This window comes from Notechis scutatus, chromosome Z, assembly GCF_049901735.1.
Source record: "Notechis scutatus isolate UNSWTSFEM ecotype Mainland chromosome Z, rNotScu1.2, whole genome shotgun sequence".
In the NCBI taxonomy this organism is placed as follows: domain Eukaryota; kingdom Metazoa; phylum Chordata; class Lepidosauria; order Squamata; family Elapidae; genus Notechis; species Notechis scutatus.
The window spans coordinates 7,762,337-7,781,195 of record NC_142025.1 but is presented as its reverse complement, the minus strand read 5'-3'; the positions used below and the strand labels follow the sequence as shown (position 1 = coordinate 7,781,195).

The window sequence follows — 18,859 nt, the reverse complement described above, 5'->3', positions numbered from 1 at the left end:
GGGGTTAATCCCCAAACACTAACACGTACCTATTTCCTATATTCTTACTCATGTTTATACTTATACCTATTATCTTGTAAGCAATTGACAAATCAAATAAATGAAATAAAAATAAAATAATTTAGCCACAAGATGGTGCCTTATGAGTACCATTGCCCTCTTTCCTGCCTGCCTGCCTCCTGCTTTCTTACTACCATCCTTGCAACTACTATGATTACTACTACGACTACTACGACTACTAGTAGTAGTAGCAGTACTGCGGTGGTGGTGACTTCTATTACAGCAATCTTGTCTCGTACCTCTGGATGAAAGAAGACCTCTGGCCCAAGGAATCGTTCATAACCAACATCTATCGTAAATGTGTTTCTGTTGATGGTATTGATTCCTGTGTATTGCTTAATCCATTTGTGGGGATCAACATCATACTTTGCAAATTCTTTTACTATGTCAGGACAAATATAACAGTACTTTTCCTGTCAATAATACAAAAAAGAAGGAAAATGTTTGTTTTATTGGGTGAAAGAAGCTGAGATTAAAAGTTAACATCTTTAGAAGTTATTCTACATTACAGCTGCTCCAGGGGCTCATTTGGAGATCCTGCATTTTACAATTGCTGAGGAAAAAAATGTTTATTATCAGAATCTGAAAGCCATGAGCAAAAAAACAAACAAACCAAAAAAGTAAACTGATCAAAGAACTGGTGAGTAAAGTTGACTTAATGGAGTTGGGCAATATTTTGCATTTCAAGGAAACCCCTTCTCATTGCTGTTCTTCTTTTCTTAAAGTCACCCAGCTATTGTGTCACGCAGGATCCGCTGAATAGGCAAAAGAAGAAAATAAGTCCAGAACTTCCACATAACATTCGGAAGCGGATCAGGCAAATTCCTCACTCACTCACAGAATTTTAGGGAGAGCTTACAACTTTAATCAGACTTGCAAGATTCTGTTATTATATTCAATCTCAACAAAAGTAATTTTATTCCCTGTGGAACTGATTTCCCAGTCAAGTCCATCTAATGAGGCTGACGGTTATGTTCATTCCCCAATGTTCTGGGAGTTGAAGTCCAACCATTTATTATTATTAATAATAATAATATCCCAACTTTAATATTTTTATAAATAATTCAAGGCCCCACAGATACCTAATACTCCCTCCTCTTCTTATATTCTCCACAACAACCCTGTGAAGCAGGTTGGGCTGAGTGAGACTGGCTGGACCAAAGTTACCCAGCCAGCTTTTCATGGCTATGGCAGGAAAGTCTTATGGTGATTGGCCCAAAGATACCCAACCAGCTTTCATGCCTAAGATGGGACTAGATCTCACAGTCTTCTGGTGATTGGCCCAAAGACATCTAGCCAGTTTTCATGTCTAGGTCGGCACTAGGACTCAGAGTCTCCGGGTTTCTAGCCTTAACTACTAGAAACACCAAGCCAGGGGTGTCAACTAGCAGCCCGCCGGCCGGATGCATCACACGCAGGCCACACCCACCCCGGCTCCGCAAAGGCAAAAACCGTCGCGATACGTCATGTGACGCGATCGAGTTTGACACCCATGCACTAAGCACTTCCTTGTCTCTAAAGGTGATCTTCACAAAAGATCCCAGTTCCTAAACAAGCTACTCCAAGGATTTTGGAAGTGTTGTAACTAATTATTGCAGTACTTCCTGTGAAAAACAATCTGTTCTGAGGCTGGAGCAACCTATTCTGGGATTAAGGTATTCTGTGACAGAACATTTTACAACTCCCTTCTAAAGATAAAGGTAAAGGTTCCCCTCGCACATACGTGCTAGTAGTTTCCGGCTCTGTCATGCCCCTGTCGGAGTCTGAATCTGAAGAGGAAGCCGAACAGTTGACAGGAAGTAGGAGTATGGCTCCGTTGGCTGTGGAGGAAACTGGGGAAGGGCAAAGTCCGGCTGGGCAGAGCAGGGGAGAGATAGAACAAGGGAGAGGGAATTCAGAGGAAGACCCAGGCCCACCCCCTCTTCATCCTAGGACACGCAGGGAGGAATGGAGAAGAGTGGTTTACAGGGGAGGAAAGGGCCCTGATTGCCTTCATTAGCTGCAGCTGGGAACACAGTGTATAAAAAAGGCAAGCTGTGGGCAGCAGGCTGTTGGGAGCAAACGTGACTTTATCTTGTATCATCGTGGCTTATCTGTGTTCCTGGAGTCTTCTCAACCATGTGAGTTTTGCCGTGCTTTCAAGTCTGAAATTCTTGCTGCTGCCCTGCCAGATTAATTACTCCAGTTTGGCTTGTTTGGACTTTAAGTTACAGTTTGTGTTTACCCTGTTTCGGACTGAATTTTCTACAGTCAAAGGCTGTTCCTGGGAGAGTTTTTCTCCAGTCAGAAGGTAATCGGGACATTGGGGACAAAGTTGGAGATAATAAAGGGACTCTTATTCCTTATCTGACTGTGTTGCCTTTGTGCCACGCCCTGGGTCATCACAGGCTCTAGGGGGCAGTGTTCATCTCTGTTACAAAGCCAAAGAGCCAGTGCTGTCAGAAGACATCTCCGTGGTCATGAGGCCGGCATGACTAAACTGCCGAAGGTGCACGGAATGCTGTTACCTTCCCACCAAAGTGGTCCCTATTTTTCTACTTGCATTTTTACATGCTTTTGAACTGCTAGGTTGGTAGAAGCTGGGACAAGTAAGGGGAGCTCACCCTACATGGCACTAGGGATTCGAACTGCTGAACTGCCGACCTTTCGATCAACAAGATCAACGTCTTAGCCACTGAGCCACCACGTCCCTTCTACTATCAACTTAAAATGAATGGGATATCCAGAAATCAGGGGGGAGCACATTTCACTGATTCCCCCAACTCTGTTCATTATTTCTAGAGAATTAGTGAAATAAAAAGTATTTACCTTTATAGCTTTTGCTGTTTCCAGGGATTGCTCCGGAGGAATTCCTATCTCCCTTTCCCTTAGGAGTTGTTGAATAAAATATGTGATGTCTCTTCCTGCAATGGGGATGTGCTTGATGCAGCTACCAATCACGTAACCTTCTGCCTTCCAAAGGTGGGGAAAAAGTTACTTAGCTTTAGACTTCCAACAGTAACCAGTTCAGAATTTGGGGCAAGTGCATTCTGCTTTTCAAGCAATTATGGTAATCCTTGACTTACAACCACAATTGCGACTAGAATTTCCACTGTTAAGCAAGCATTGCCTAATCCAGTGGTGGCTAACCATTTTGGGCTCCTGTGCCAAAAATTGTGCATGCACTTGCACGCTCGCACTCACATGCCAGCACCCAGAAGGCAATGCATGCCCCCCTCACGTCTCCTACACATGCGCAGGCAATCCCCACCTCCGCTGCCCGCTTACCTGCACTGCACCTCACAGTTGTTTTTCGGCTGGTTTGAGGCTTGAGGAAGGCTTGTGCAGGCTTCTGCAGGGCGAAAATTAGCCCCGTTTCATCACTTCCGGTATTTTTGGAAAATCAGGAAGTATCGAAACGGGGCTAGTTTTCGGCCTACAAAGCCTGAAGAAGCCTGCAGAAGCCTTCCTCAAGCCTTTGGGAGGCCAAAAAAGGACTCAAACTGGCCGAAAATCAGCTGTGAGGCGCGCACATGCGCAGTGAGGTAGTTTGCTTGCAGCTCGCATGCCAACACAAATGGCTCTACGTGCCACCTGTGGCACGCTTGCCATAGGTTCGCCATCACAGGCCTAATCCTTTGTTGTTAAGTGAATTGTACCTCATTTTATGACATTGTTGCCATGGTTAAGTGAATCACTGCAGTTGTTAAGTGAATCTAGCTTACCCCATTCACTTTGCTTGCTGGAAGTAGCTGGGAAGATTGCTAATGGTGATCATGTGATCTCAGGACACGGCAACCATCGAAAATACAGGCCTGTTGCAAAGTGTCCAAATTTTGATCAGTTGACCATGGGGATGCTACTCCAGTTGTAAGTATGAGCACTGGTTATAAGTCACTTTTTCAGCACTCTTGTAGCTTCAAATGGTCACTAAATGAATTATATGTCAAGGATTATCTGTATTATTTAATAAGAGTTTCAGATTTTAGCTTTTCAAAATGTACCCTCTCCCCTGCGAAATTAGCTAGCGGTGGAAACACAATAATTGAACGTATGACATAATCCACCTACACTGGGTCTAAAAAAATCCTACGGTAGTTAGTCCTCAATATATGACCATATGGGAACCTACCTATTAAGGTCATATCTTATGATATTGTAAATCGGATTGGTTGTGTGACCAACCCGATTTTACAACCTTTTTTGCAGCAGTTTTGGATATCTGACTGATGTTGAAAAATAAAGTTTTGTCTGTTTTTAAAGAACAAGCAAAATCTTCCAGGCTGGGCAAACTGAACAGAAGAACAGACAGGACAGTCCTCCACTTACAACAAGTGATTGTGTGACTACAGGACACTGTAATCATTCATAAATGAGAGCTGGTTGCCACGTACCCAAATTGAGTTCCCATAAACAATCCTGAAGGGGTGGGATTCTACCAGTTCGCACCTATTCGCTAGAACCGGTTTTTAACATTCTAAACAGTTTGGAGAACCAGTTGTTAGAAGAAATTACTGGCCTAATCCTGTAAGGAAGGCAGGAAGGAAACATTCTGGTGTTGCTTACAGAAACTGCCTCTCCGTTAACCCTTATTACATTCTTGGCAGGACTAGACTTCCTGTCTCAGGAACATCTCTGTAGTTTTTTTTTCCTCCTTTGCTGGTACTTTGCTTGTGTGGAGTGACCATTCAAAGTTACAATGGCACTGAAAAAAGTGACTTATGACCATTTTTCACACTTACGACTGTTGCAGCATTCCCACAGTCACGAGAGGCCAGGCAAGGAGAAGTGTGCCTCGATGTGAGTGATATTGAGTTGGCCACACCCATCCAATAACATGACCACCAAGCCACGCCCACCCAGTCACATGACCACCAAGCCACACCTACCACCTAAGCCACACCCACAGAACGAGTTGTTAAAAATTTGAATCCCACCCCTGAAATCATGTTCCTGTTGAAGTGGTGCCCAGTTATAAATGAGAGTACAGTACAATCATTTTTTCAAGGCCATTTTATTTGAGCCATTGTTACATGAATGATCATAAGTCAAGGATTATCTGTGTATCGTACTTACCACTGGAATGACATGAGTCACCCCATCACCACTGTCAACCACTGTGCCAGTTAAGGTACGGTTCCCAACTTGTCGTGAAGTCCAGGATGCAGCTAAGGCGAGCACGGCCTGTGAAAGTTAATTTGAAAAATAAAATAGTAAATTAAAATTTCTCACCAATTTCCCAAATAGTTGGTAGATTTCCAGGCCAAGTGAGACTCTATATATAAAGTAAAAAATAAAAGACTAAATATCATGTTCCCTCTTTTTAAAAAATACCAAAGGAAAGAAAACCTAAAATACATTTTAATAAAAATAAAAGCACTTTCTACATCTTCTGTACCCAAAGGGCAGAATGGTCGTCCTCAACTAACATTTCCTAGACTAGCATGCTGGCGGGGAACTTGGAATTGAAATCCACAGGTCTTGTTAAGGTAGAGAAACACTGCCCTAGAATAATGCCTTCAACTTGTACAGATGTTCTCTCTGGTCCCCATGCTAGTTAGCCTACAAACCAACATAATCATGAGATTATGTTAGATTCCTGGAGCAGTGTCTGGACAGGAAAGCAACTGTCTTGATCCAATAAGGCACTGTTTGTGGTAGAAGAAGAACCATACCTTTCCAAAGGAATGGTCCCAAATATGTTAGTGCTGTTAAAAGGAAACAAAGGTTTCTTCTAATTTTTGTGGAGCTATAGAAGGAAGGAAGGAAGGAAGGAAGGAAGGAAGGAAGGAAGGAAGGAAGGAAGGAAGGAAGGAAGGAAGGAAGGAAGGAAGGAAGGAAGGAAGGAAGGAAGGAAGGAAGGAAGGAAGGAAGGAAGGAAGGAAGGAAGGAAAATTAAAATTATGAAATGATGCAAAATGGAAAAAATTGGAAAATAGTTAAATAAAATAATCTTAATTACAGAGATGAATTAGAGATGAGATCACAGCAAAAGCCTTCCTTCCTTCCATCCTTCCTTCCCTCCCTCTTTCCTTCCTTCCTTTTTAAAAGAAGTTTGTAACTTCGGACTTTGTAAGAATGACACCACTTCCTCTTTCTATTTACATAAAATCATATCTTTAGCAGCAACGCTCAACATTTTATATTAGCCAAATGAAAACACTTTCACTACACCAATCACACAGGCATTTGCTGAGAGAGTTTTTTAAAAAGTCAAGATGTGGACGGCAGCTGCATGATCCAAATTCTGTTCTTTATTAACAGGTGTTGCAACTGCCACCTTCATCTTTTGGATATCCTACTTAATCATATCAACTTCTCTTCCAGAATATACTCTGGAAAAAAAAACAGAACTAAATGCCTAGAGAAGCCTCTGTTTCCAGTGCCAAAAGCATCATTCCAGGAAGTACTGATTTGATTTTACCTGCACGGCAATATAAAGTCCAGGTATGTTAAATGATTCAAACATGATCTCTGCAAGATATTCTCGGTTTTCAGGTGTGTTCAGTGGTGGTTCAGTCTATTTTCAAAAGACAGAGTTAAATAAAAAGGATACCAATCACACATTTTATCAAGGTTGATAGACAGCATTTTATGTTTATTGAAATTCTCTCGACTGACAGCTAAAGTTTTGACAGCAGCTATCAAGTCAAGAATACGGCTAGTGAACTGATGGCTAAATTATTTTCAATATATTGGTAACAATTAAACTGGTGTTGAATATTTACTGTCTCCTTGTTTTCTTTAGGACTTAACATAATACTCTGCCCTATTTTTTTCTCTCATTTTGGCTCTCAGGACTCTAATAAACATGTTATTTATAGAGATCCTTAGGATTATGTTTTTAACAGGGGACACTGTATGTGCATCCCATGGATAAAATCAGAATTTTGCATCTATTTGTCAAATAAATCCTGCTCCAAGTTCCAGCCGTTTGTGATGTGGACTTTCCCAGGTCACTTTTTTTCTTTTAAGCTTGTGTTTTGTGTGTACTTATATTATATTACTAATGTTAAAAATGTGATACCAATAATACTTAAACATGGTACCATTTGCCTGTTGGTCTTACCATTAAAAAATAGTGATCTTCTGGTTCAGCTCGAAGGTACTTAAAAATAATGTGTTCCATGAACCTTTCCATCAGATCCCAATCTTCCACCATGCCATGCCGGATAGGCCACTGAAGTGAAGGAGAAAGGAACCACAGCATCATTCCATGAATGAAAGTGTCATCTTTACCTTGAAGAAACAAAGGTCTGTTCTATCACTCCATTCAATCAACACCTTGCACAACTTGGTAATTTGGTAACACTTCTGTCTCTGACTTCGATACAAGAGATATACGATATACTATGGCCCTGAAAACCAGAGGTTCATTCCAGGGGTGGGATTCAAAAAAATCCCAGCAACTTGGTTCGCTGCCCGGTTGCTAGGTGGGCAGGGCCTAATGGAACTTCCTGTTTCTGGCTTCTGGTGGGCCTTCAGAACCCGGGGGAGGCTGTTTTCGTCCTCCCGAGAGTTCAGAGGCCTCCCCCGGGGGCCTCTGGGAGGGCGAAAACAGCCTCCCCCGCTTCTGAAGGCCCACCGGAATCCAGAAACAGGCCCGTTTCTGGACTTCCAGAAGGCCCGGTTGTCCCCCTCCCAGAGTCTCTGTGCGGACCCTCCATCGAAAATGGGCCGCGTGGAGACTCCTGGGAGGGGAGGGGCAGGGGTCGGTTGAAATACCAGTTTGGCAAACTAGCTATAACTTTAACATCTGGTTCACCCCACATCAGGAGCTCAATGGAGCTTTAAAAAAAATAATACTAGCTTCACTTGGACATAAACATTCCAATTAAAGCTGAGTAGGCTTTAAGATGACAGGTCCAGTCCTTTAGACCATTAGGAAGGACCAGCTATGCTGGAATGTGATCTGGAGTCTCAGGAGGAAGGGGGTCTTTCCCAGAGAGCAAAGAGATAGGGCAGCTTGAAATATCTGGTCGGCAGGAAGAGAACATGGTCAGACCTAACATAGCATTTAGACTTTATATACAATTATGGTGCTGGAGAAGACTCCTGCGAGTCCCTTGGACTGCAAGGCGATCAAACCGGTCAGTCCTAGAGGAGATCAACCCTGACTGCTCTTTAGAAGGCCGGATCCTGAAGTTGGCCACCTAATGAGAAGGAAGGACTCCCTGGAGAAGAGCCCAATGCTGGGAACGATTGAGGGCAAAAGAAGAAGAAGGGGACGGCAGAGAATGAGGTGGCTGGATGGAGTCACTGAAGCAGTAGGCGTGAGCTTAAATGGACTCCGGGGGATGGTAGAGGACAGGAAGGCCTGGAGGAACATTGTCCATGGGATCGCGATGGATCGGACACTACTTCACAACTAACAACAATAACCACCCCATGGCACTTTATAACATTCTCTGAGTGGTCTACAATGTAGAAGCATTATTTGCATATTGCTCCCAACAATTACCAATCTCATAAGGATGGAAGGCTGATTCAACCTTGAGTCCCCATCACAACTGAACTCCAGGCTGTGGATAATTCCCAGAATATATTTATAGTGATGGCAGATGATTGCTTTAGTCTGGCAAGATTCTGTTTACAGGCAAGCAACAATTAAGAACTATCAGAAGTAAGTCCATGTGTTCTCCTTAGTTCTTTGGAAATCATCTTTCTTCCAGTCTCTGCCTTGGAACTGAATGAGGAAAGAACATGATGGAGCAAGGCGTAATATTTTTTGCTCTTTTAATCTAGACCCTACCTTAGGAAGAATTTCTTCCATAGCACAGCTCAAGGAACCGAAGGTCAGTTTCTGTGCATCACTCCCTTATCTTACCAGCTTCTTCCTTCCAATGAATTTGTAACAAACAATATAGCTAGTCCTCGACTTATGACCACAATTGAGGCCAAAAATTCCATTATTAAGCAAGGCAGTTGATAAATGAGTTTCTGTCTCATTTTACAGCCTTTTCGCTGTAAAAGTTGAATGAATCACCACAGTTGTTAATGAATCATGTGATCATTAAGAGACTCCTGTTTTCCCTATTGGCTTTGCTTATCAGAAGCCATCTGAGAAAGGTTATAAATGGTGGTCATGTGACCCTGGAACAGGGCAACTATCATAAATAAATGCCAGTTGCTAAGCGCTTGAATTTTGATCACATGACCATGAGGATCCTGCAACGGTCATAAGCATCAAAAAAATATCATTAGTCAATTTTTTCAGCACTGTTGTCTTGTATACAAATTTGTAAATTTCTAACTCAACTCTCTGTCAAATCTGTTTTTACTCTTACAAATGGCCTTTGGTTTCCTCAAAGATAACTTCTACTGGATCTTTCTTCCAATAAATGCATCTTTATTGAATACATGTAATGTAAGCTTTAAAGAAAGCAAGAGGTAGGAAATGCACTAATCTCAAAGGTGCTTTTTCAAAAGGCAACTGGAATTTGTTTTTTTTCCCTTGAGGAAAACGTTTTGCTTATTTATTTTGTCAAGCATATTTTCGATAACAGATATAATTAGGAACATGATTATAAGTACATGAAATGGGTACAGATAAAAGGGGACATTAGGAAAGGGGCGGTAGGCATGTTGGTGCTTTTATGCACACCCCCTACAAACCTCTTAGGAATGGGGTGAGGTCAATAGTAGACAGTCTAAGGTTAAAGTTTTGGGGAAGAGACCACAGAGTAGAGTATACTCAAGTAGAGTATTCCAAGCATCGACAACTCTGTTGCTGAAGTCATATTTTCCACAATTGAGTTTGGAGTGGTTTACCTTAAGTTTGTATCTATTGTATACTTGTGTATTGTTGTGGTTGAAGCTGAAGTTGTCATTGACAGATAGGACATCATAGCAGATAATTTTATGTACTCATTTTGTATCCTTCTCACCCAAGAAGCTTGTTCAGTTCTGAAGAAGCTTCTTGGATGAGAAGCAAAATGGCTTCCTCAAGGAAAAAAACAATCCAGTTGCTTTTTGAAAAAGCAACAAAGCACCTTTGAGACAATCATGACCTGGATGACTGAGAATCAGCATAGATACAAAAATGCAGTAGCAAAGTAGAAGGGCCTACATTAGCCTTTGGAAGAGGACAATCAAGGAAAACTAAGGTTCAGGGAATTGGGATCAAATAGATGCAATAATTTGTAATCTTTAATTTGAACTGAGCTTCAAATAGCCTTTGAAATTGGTTGGGACTACAACTCCCTAATGACTAGGCTGAGTGGGAATTCTAGGAGTTGTTTAGTTAGGTTTAAAGCAAGGGGTTTTCACCTGAGATTTTAGCGGTCCATGAATTCAAATGGAAAATAAATAACTTTCTTTTCACCACCCTCTAACTTTCTGTCCAATAATGAAACTACATAACAAAGTCAACTGACAGCCTATGGACTCCAGAAAGGTTTGTTAACATCAATATCACTCTCTAAAATTATCTGGATTATTCTTTAATATTTGGGTAATTGTATTTGAGCATCAATGCTTTCCTCTGTAATGTAATCTACATCTATATATTTATGACAAGCCTTGAAATATACTTTTCTGGGAAGCAGTACGTAGCTTTTAGTAGTCTCAAAGGCTCAGAAAGATTAAGGACCCAGAATGTGCCAAAGACTTTAGGGGTAAAAGGAATGTCTGCAGAGGAGGGCCAAAATAATCAAGATAGCGGGCACTTCAATCCGAGGTGGTATTCAGCAGGTTCTGACCAGTTCTAGAGAATCGGTAGTGGAAATTTTGGCCCCGCCCCATCTATTCTCCGCCTCCTGAGTCCCAGCTGATTGGCTGGATCTTCTTTTGTTGCCCTGCATAGGAGAACGGAGCTGGAAAGCAGGTTAGTGGGGTGGGGAGGGAATGGGCATTTTACAGTATACTTCCTTTGCCACGCCCACCAAGCCACGCCCACCAAGCCACACCACACCCACTAAGCCACACTCTCAGAACCAGTAGTAAAAAATTTGAATCCCACCACTGACTTCAATATAATTTGGAGCTCTTGCACGCAGGTACAGGTAGTTCTTACAATTACCTTACAGCTGTAATTAAGCCTACGATTTCAGCCATAAGTTTGATAGTTGTTAAGCAGGTCATCATGTAACCACACCCTATTTTATAATCTTTTTACAGTGGTCATTAAGAGAGCAACAGAGTTGTAAAGTAAATACCACAGTCATTAAGTGAACCCATTGTTTGCTGATTGTTTTTTACCCATTGTTTGCTGATTGTTTTTTACTGGAAACCAGAAATAAATACCAGTTTCCAGCAAAACTATCATAAATTACAGTCATGTGACCATGTAATTCTGCAAACAGCCATAAGTGCAGGCAGGCAACTGAGCAGCCGAAAATACAATTACATGATCCTGGGAAGCGGAATACATTGGCACTTCAAAATCCAGGTTGTAAATAGCCTTTTTCAGGCCTGTCAAATGGTCACTAAGTGACTGGACATAAGTCGAGGCCTTCCTGCAAAAAGGAGCAGGGCTTCATATCACATGGGCACATCCGCCATCTTTATTTATTTGAATCCTTTCTGCGGATGTCTGAAATGCAAAAAACTCCCTGCAGGTCCAATCCTTTGAAAGCTCAATATATGAGAAGAGCAGGCAGAGCTGGGGGGAGGGGAGGGTATGTGTGGAGCTAAGCACATCATTAGCTTAGAGTCATTACGCTTCCACAGTCTAAGTTTGAAAGCTCAATATACAAGAAGAGCAGGCAGAGCTGGGTGGGTGGGTGGAGTTAAGCACGTCATTAGCTTAGAGTCATTACGTTTCTACAAACTAAGTTCAACCCCTCTTGAATTCTGTTGACTCTTAACTGGTGCCAATTTAGTACTAAACTGACGAGATTATTGTGTATAGTTTTGAGCAATAAATCTTCTGAAGTGAAACTTAGTGCATGGTCCCGATTCTCTGTGCCCGACACTCCCATTCTTCGCTCCAACTTTACCTTTGTAGCATAGGTGGGTTTAACAAGAGCTTCATCTCCAATGAAAAAATCTAGGTCATCCACGCCTTGGGCCAGTCTTCTCTGTGCCTGGTCACCCACTTTGGCCGATTCTCTTATTGCAATGCCTAAATGAAAGAGTTGCAAAACAAACAAACCGTTGGTACGCTCGCTTTGGGAGCGGTTAAATATTTGCCGTTAGAGAGGTGCTCAGTCCCACAGCCAGATGGCATCTTCAATTCAGAATACCAGCTGCCCAAAGGGTACCCCAAGTGAAAAGTCTTTCAAGCTGTATTCATGGCGTCAGGTAAAGAAGGAAGTCACTTGTTCATCAAGGCAGATCTGTGGCAGCGCACATAATAGAGATAGGAAGGAAAGAGGATTTGCCATAGCAACCGGAAAGTGGTTTAATGAGGGCCAGTCTTGGCAAGGAGATCTTTGTCTCTCCAGCTCCATACTAGCCTAGGACACTGATGTAGTAAATACTACTTCACAGAAAAAGGGGCCCACACATGCCACCCTAAACCCCCAAAGAAAACTCCCTAGACAGTAGAGAAGCCAAATGCTTGTCTCTCTCCACTGATGAGCACATATTCTGAAAACACCCTCTACTTACATGATGGGATAATAAATTGTGGTTCGGTATTTCCAGCGTAACCCAGCTTTGTGTACCTAGAAGAAGAAAGTGGATAATCAGAGACTCAGTGTGGTTTAGTCAAGCCAGGTTTATCCAAAAACAAGAGCACACAACAGATATAAACTTAATGTAAATCACTCCAAACTTGATTGCAGGAAATACGATTTCAGCAACAAAGTGATCAATGTCTGGAACTCACTACCTGATTCTGTTCTCATATGTTCAAACCCCCACTCCTTTACCCTCAAACTAACCTCTATTGACCTCACCCCATTCCTAAGAAGTCTGTAAAGGGGCACGCAAAAGCACACAATCGTGCCTACCGTCCCTGTCCTATTGTCCCCAATTATTTGTACCTATTTCATGTATTTATACTTATGTTTATTCTTATTTCTATTATATTGTAAATGTTTGACAAATCAAATAAAGTAAAATACATAAATTGGCTTGTAAATAAATGCTTCGTGTTGGCCCAGTTTTTTCTGAATCAAATAAAGGCTTGTTATGATCAAGGATTTAATGCAGGTAAATACATAATGTTTCTTAAAGCACAAATATTCCTCTTCATCCAAATTGCTGGGTTTCTACACCTGCCCTGGAGAAAGGCAACATAAACAGTAGAAGACTTAAAACAAATGCAAATGTATACAAGAATCCATTTTCAAAATTGGTCTGCAACAAGGATGGCCATAAAGAAATACTGTATTATTTCACCATCACCACTGCTGAACCCTTGAAAGCAGGGGTGTCCAAGCTGGGCAACTTTTAAGACTTGTGGATTTCAACTCCCATAATTCCCCAGCCCGCATGGAAGTTGAAGTCCACAAGTCTTAAAGTCTGCCAAGCCTGCTTTGAAGTGTATTTGTAAGGTATTTTGGTCATGATATATTGAAAGTTATCATTCCAAAGTGTCTGGAAGGATGGCACCAGAATATTGATCAACATCTTCTGAGAAGGATGGATTTCAGTTCAGTTCACAGGTCTCCAACCTCTTGCCTTGCACCCCATAGAAATTTGAAGACTCCTTTATTCTAAGACTCCTTCCATAGAAATTATTGAAGTCTCCTGACCATCATCAGTAGTTCTACGAGAGAATGATTATTGATGTGGTGGTTAAGGTGCTGGCCTAGAAATCAGGGGATTTAAGTTCTAGTCCTATCTTGGACATGAAAGCCGACTGGGAGACTTTGGGCCAATCACCAGGGGTTTGTGAATTCTAGTCCTCTGCCTTAAGCATTAATGCCAATTGGGTGAATTTGCACAGTCCCTCTCTCCGTGCCCAGCCCACCTCACCTCACAGGCTGATCATTGCGGAGAACATAGGAGAAGGTGTGGTGGATATGTTTGCCACCTTAAGTTATTGATAATGTAATAAAGATCAGATAAAAATTTAATAATAAGATGGTACCTCAAAACATGCTAGAATATTGCAATGGAACCTAAGAATAACCAGGAAACTAAACTACTTCAACTACTGCTTGAAGGCAAGCATGAGTTCAAAAAAGGAAACACATATGCTGCATTCTGTGTGTTTTACTGATTATCAACGTTTCTAGGCCTTGCTTTAATGCTGAGCATTCAGCTTTCAACACATTTATTGATCACACTGTCCTCTAAGCCCAGCGCTAAAGACTGCAATTGCATGTCCAGTTTTTTCCATTGCTTATGTTTGCAGAGCTTTCTCATGGGTCAGTGAGCCCCAAAATGACAGGCCTTCAAGAAAACCCAAAAAGAGTAATTATTAGATTAAGGTGATACTTAATTCTGCTTGATGATGGTGATGATGTTATCCACTCCGTCGGGTCTGACTCTTGGGGATTCTATGGGCCAGGTCTCTCCACATCTTTCAATCTTGCACTGCTTCTTTGAGTTGTTCTATGCTCTGGCTGGTGCCAGCTTTGATGGGCTCCAGCCATCGTGTTCTTGGGGCGCCTGGTTTGCTTTTATTCCCCAATTCTGCTTAGTCTTTGATTATTTCACTCTTCTTATTGGACTGAATTTATTATTCTTATATATTATTCTTATATGATCGTCCTTGGGAAGATCATATGGAACAGCCCTCCATATTTCCATCCATGCCCAGTTTAGGGTTTAAGTTCAACCAGGCTGCCACATTTAGTGCCTGGGAATTTGGATGGGGGGGATTTCATAGAGAGGTGGAAGATTAGACTCAACAACCTTCCTTTCTCACAAAGTCCAAGGACATGTTACCCTGCACTTGGAGAGGAGTGTCTGGAGGAATGTCTCCAGTTGGGACGACATTTTGATTGGGCCATGTGATGGGCTGGTGGGTGCAGGGGATGGAACTTTGAATTTGTTTTGGGAGGGGAAAACCCAGAACTCTCAGATTCGGGTTTTCCCAGATGGGCCAATATGACAACTCTAATAAAATGGAACTTTGAGGAAATGCTTGTCTCGGAGTTTATTGGGTTGGAGATGGTTGGTTGGAACGCTGACATAGAGCTGATTCCATAATTTCACCAAGATTGAACCAGCAAATTTTGAGCTCACATAATTGTATGACTGTACCATTTATGGTATTTGACTGGACTAATCTACCTATCTTGATTATCATTCTATAAGCCTAGAATGCAAAGCAAGTTCAGGAGAAGAGATGTGGGAAGATCATTATGTCTAGATCTGTTAGACGTCTTTTGCCTCACATACTCCAATTCCCAACAACCAACCTAAAACAATGCATGTGTAGCTTAGCATTTTTTTTTAGACTAAGTGTATATCCTGAATAAGTACATAGGAATTACATGCAAAGTTTTAAATGGAAAAATAATTCAAAATAAAATTTTCCAAGCCTCAGTTTGACAATTTCATACTATCCACATAGTTCTATGACATCTATTTATATTGACTGGCAAGATTTAATTAGTGGAATAGCTTGCCTCCAGAAGTTTGTGGGTGCTCCATCACTGGAGGTTTTAAAACAGAGAGGGTACAGCCATTTGCCCAAAATGATAAAAGATTTCCTGCTTTAGCAGGGGATTGGACCAGAAGACCTCAATGGTCTTCTCCAACTCTTCTTATTCTGCAATTCTGTCTTTCCTTATAATTTTTAGTCCTAGAAAGGGCAAAGCACAATTTTAAGGATCATTCCTTTTGCTTGTTCTTCATGTAGTAAATAGATCAGGTGGGAAAGGATACTTAAAAGGCATTTACTAGAATTTTTGCAACCCTTAAAATTTCCTTTATAACAATTATTTTTTCTATGTAAATAAGCATACTTTAGCAGACTAAAAAAAACCCAACCGTGGATATTGTTTTCAATCTACAGAGAGGCCTTTCTGACTATGCACATGATCAAGAATTATCTTATAACTTTCTATGCAAACCATGTTCTCAATCGCTGAACTGTAGTTCTTTTCTCAAAAATAATCAACACTATTTATTTATGCTTCAATTTATTAATACTCTGCTTTTTCAGTCCGAGTCCTAACAGAGAATTTTCCCTTGCAACTGAACAGTGTATACTGTATAGGATTCAGTCTTCCCCAGGAGGTATTATTAATTCAGGCTGGCAAAAGCCAGCCATCAATTCCTAAGCTTTCATGCAAATACTTCTTCTTCAATAGGCATCATAAGAGATAGCAGGTGTCTGGGTGAGGAAAGCAAACAGAATTAGAAATCTCTAGGGTATCTCTTCTGTTGACTAGACTGTGAATTAAAAAAACAAGCAACAGCAAAAATATTTTCATATTTTTGTTAAGAAATCTGCATGAATGGTTGCAACCATAAGGTGATCAATGTTAAAACTTAACTGAAAGAGGAGACTTTACTTTTAAGAAAATTGCCAGTTTTATTAGTGTGAAAATCCTAGCCTAGAAATCAAGACACTGTGAGTTCTGGTCCCTCTTTAGGAATGAGAGCTGACTGGGTGACTTTGGGCCAATCACCAGAAGACTGTGAGTTCTAGTCCTACCTTAGGCATGAAAGCCAATTGGGTGACTTTGAGCCAATTACTAGGAGACTCTGAGTTCAAGTCCCACCTTGGATATGAAAACCAACTGGGTAACTTTGCGTTAGTCCCTCTCCCTGAGCCCAAACCACTTCACAGGGTTGTTGTTGTGGGGAAAATGGAAAGAGGAAAGAGTATTAAGTAAATTCACTGCCTACAGCAGGGATCCCCAAATTTGGCAACTTTAAGACTTGTGGACTTCAACTCCCAGAATTCTCCAGCCAGCTGACTGGAGAATTCTGGGAGTTGAAGTCCACAAGTCTTAAAGTTGCCAAGTTGGAGACCTCTGGCCTAGAATTATTTATGAACTAATAAAGATGAGATTAAAATTGAATTAAGAAATAAAATAAGTAAAAATATTACCTCAATATCTCCCCATCAAAACGGTAGGTCTTAAATCATTCTATTATTCAACCCCCCACCAACCTGTTATCATCCAAACATTTACAGTTTACAAATGCAGATTCACAGCCGCATCATTAATCTTAACCAATGGAAGCAACCCAAAAATAGAAGAGAATGCCTAAAAATGGAATTTTCAAGTCTGCTGCAAATCTTTACATTTCCATCCTCAGGTTCTACTCTACACATTTGGGTTATGCCTGCTTTGCATGCAATTTTCAGAGTGTTTTGGCAGGTGAAATGAAATCAATCTAATGTGTCACTACCTCTCTAGAATTAATGTCATTATCTGATATGGTATACAGGGCTTTGATCTTGGACTCCAAATGTATTCTGAGAGGTTGTATCGATTTACAGGACAATCCTCAGCAGTTTCTCAGAAGTCCTACCAAGTTCACAGAGTCCTTCTTCTGAAATACAGATGTATATTTAGCAGTATTGATTCAATTGCAAATTCTACACCGAAAATGAAAAAGTTTGGAAGCTGATCAGATTGCTCATCTAACTGTAATTAAATATGGGATTACTAGATTAGTCCTTAATTAATATATGCAAGGCCACCTCAGTCAGACAGAATAACATCAGAGGCATGCCATCTAGGAAGTTTTAAATAGATCAGTGTGCCTCCTGACTTTAGGGTCAATGTGTAAGCTGATCTCTAGAATTGCAGGAGAGAGAGGATTGATAGAAACTAACAGGAGAATTGAAAGAGGCCGATTGTGTCGTGTTATTTAGCTAGTAATGGATTTACCTAAAATGCAATAAGAAGAGAGACAGTTTGGTCTAGGGGTTAAACCATCAAAACCAGGAGACTAAGAATTCTAGTTCTCCTGGGTGACTTTGGGCCAATCACCAGGTGGCTGTGAGTTTTACTCCCACCTTAGATATGAAAGCCAGCTGCATGACTTAGAGCCAATCATCAGGAAACTGCACGTTCTAGTACTACCGTAGGCATGAAAGCTGGCTGGGTGACTCTGAGCTCCAGGGGACTGTGAGTTCTAGTTCCCACTTTAGGCATGAAAACTGGATGACTTTCAGCCAGCCCACCTTACAGAGTTGCTGTTGTGGGGGTGAAAAATAGAAGGAATATTAAGTAGGTCAATGCCTTGAGTTATTTATAAAAATACATAAATCTGAAATGACAAAAATCCAAAATAAAATTATCCCAATCATGCTATGGAGTTTAGAAGGAGAACAAGCACTTAATGAACAAAGGAGCTACCAGTTACCCAAACAATCTTTGACTGCATAACACAAAGACTCAGATTTATTAGCATCTAACATCCCTATAACACATCGGGGACACAGAGTGATGCAACCACTGTAATTTGGATAACTGATTATTAGAGTGGGAAACAAATATTTTCTATTTCACTTCCATATTAACAAAGAAAAGATTGTTCATACACAAGGTTATACATCTGACAGACTTGTAGATAGTCCTCCATTTTCAACCACATGTGAGCCGAAAATTTCCATTACTAAGCAAAGCAGTTGTTAAATGAGTTGTGGCCCATTTTATGAAGTTTTGCCACAATTTTGAGCAAATCACTGCAGTTGTTAAGTGAATCATGCAGTCATTAAGCGAACATGTCTTCTTCCATTGACATTGCTTTTCAGAAGTTCCGGAGGAGGGTTGCAAGGGACCATCCCAGGATCCTGGGATTCTGCAACCATTATAACTTCATGCACGTTGTGAAGCGCACAAATTTTGATCACGTGACTGTGGGACTGCTGCAACGGTCATAAGTGTGAGAATTGGTCATAAGAAATTTGTTTCAGCACAGTGACTCTGAATGGTCACTAAAGGAACGGTTGTAAGTCAAGGACTATTTGCACTTCTAAAACCAAGATGCGCAGCCATCCTTATGTTTATGA

The 18,859-nt window shown here is 41.1% G+C and overlaps 1 protein-coding gene across 7 annotated transcripts in view; it reads right to left on the bottom strand.

Moving 5' to 3' along the window:
• Positions 1–18,859, bottom strand: part of ACTR3B (actin related protein 3B) — a 35,463-nt gene that overhangs the window by 13,487 nt on the left and 3,117 nt on the right. For 4 of the 7 annotated variants that reach the window (XM_087946594.1, XM_087946593.1, XM_026678965.2 and 1 more), the window contains 7 exons: positions 12,592–12,647; positions 11,979–12,103; positions 7,109–7,219; positions 6,464–6,559; positions 5,116–5,223; positions 2,869–3,012; positions 300–473 (listed from right to left, as the gene is read on the bottom strand). In XM_087946594.1, the coding sequence (XP_087802720.1) occupies positions 300–473; positions 2,869–3,012; positions 5,116–5,223; positions 6,464–6,559; positions 7,109–7,219; positions 11,979–12,103; positions 12,592–12,647 (814 nt within the window). Of the gene's footprint in view, positions 1–299; positions 474–2,868; positions 3,013–5,115; positions 5,224–6,463; positions 6,560–7,108; positions 7,279–11,978; positions 12,104–12,591; positions 12,648–18,859 lie in introns of all 7 variants that reach the window. The other 3 variants (XM_087946597.1, XM_026678966.2, XM_087946596.1) reach the window with 1 other exon arrangement.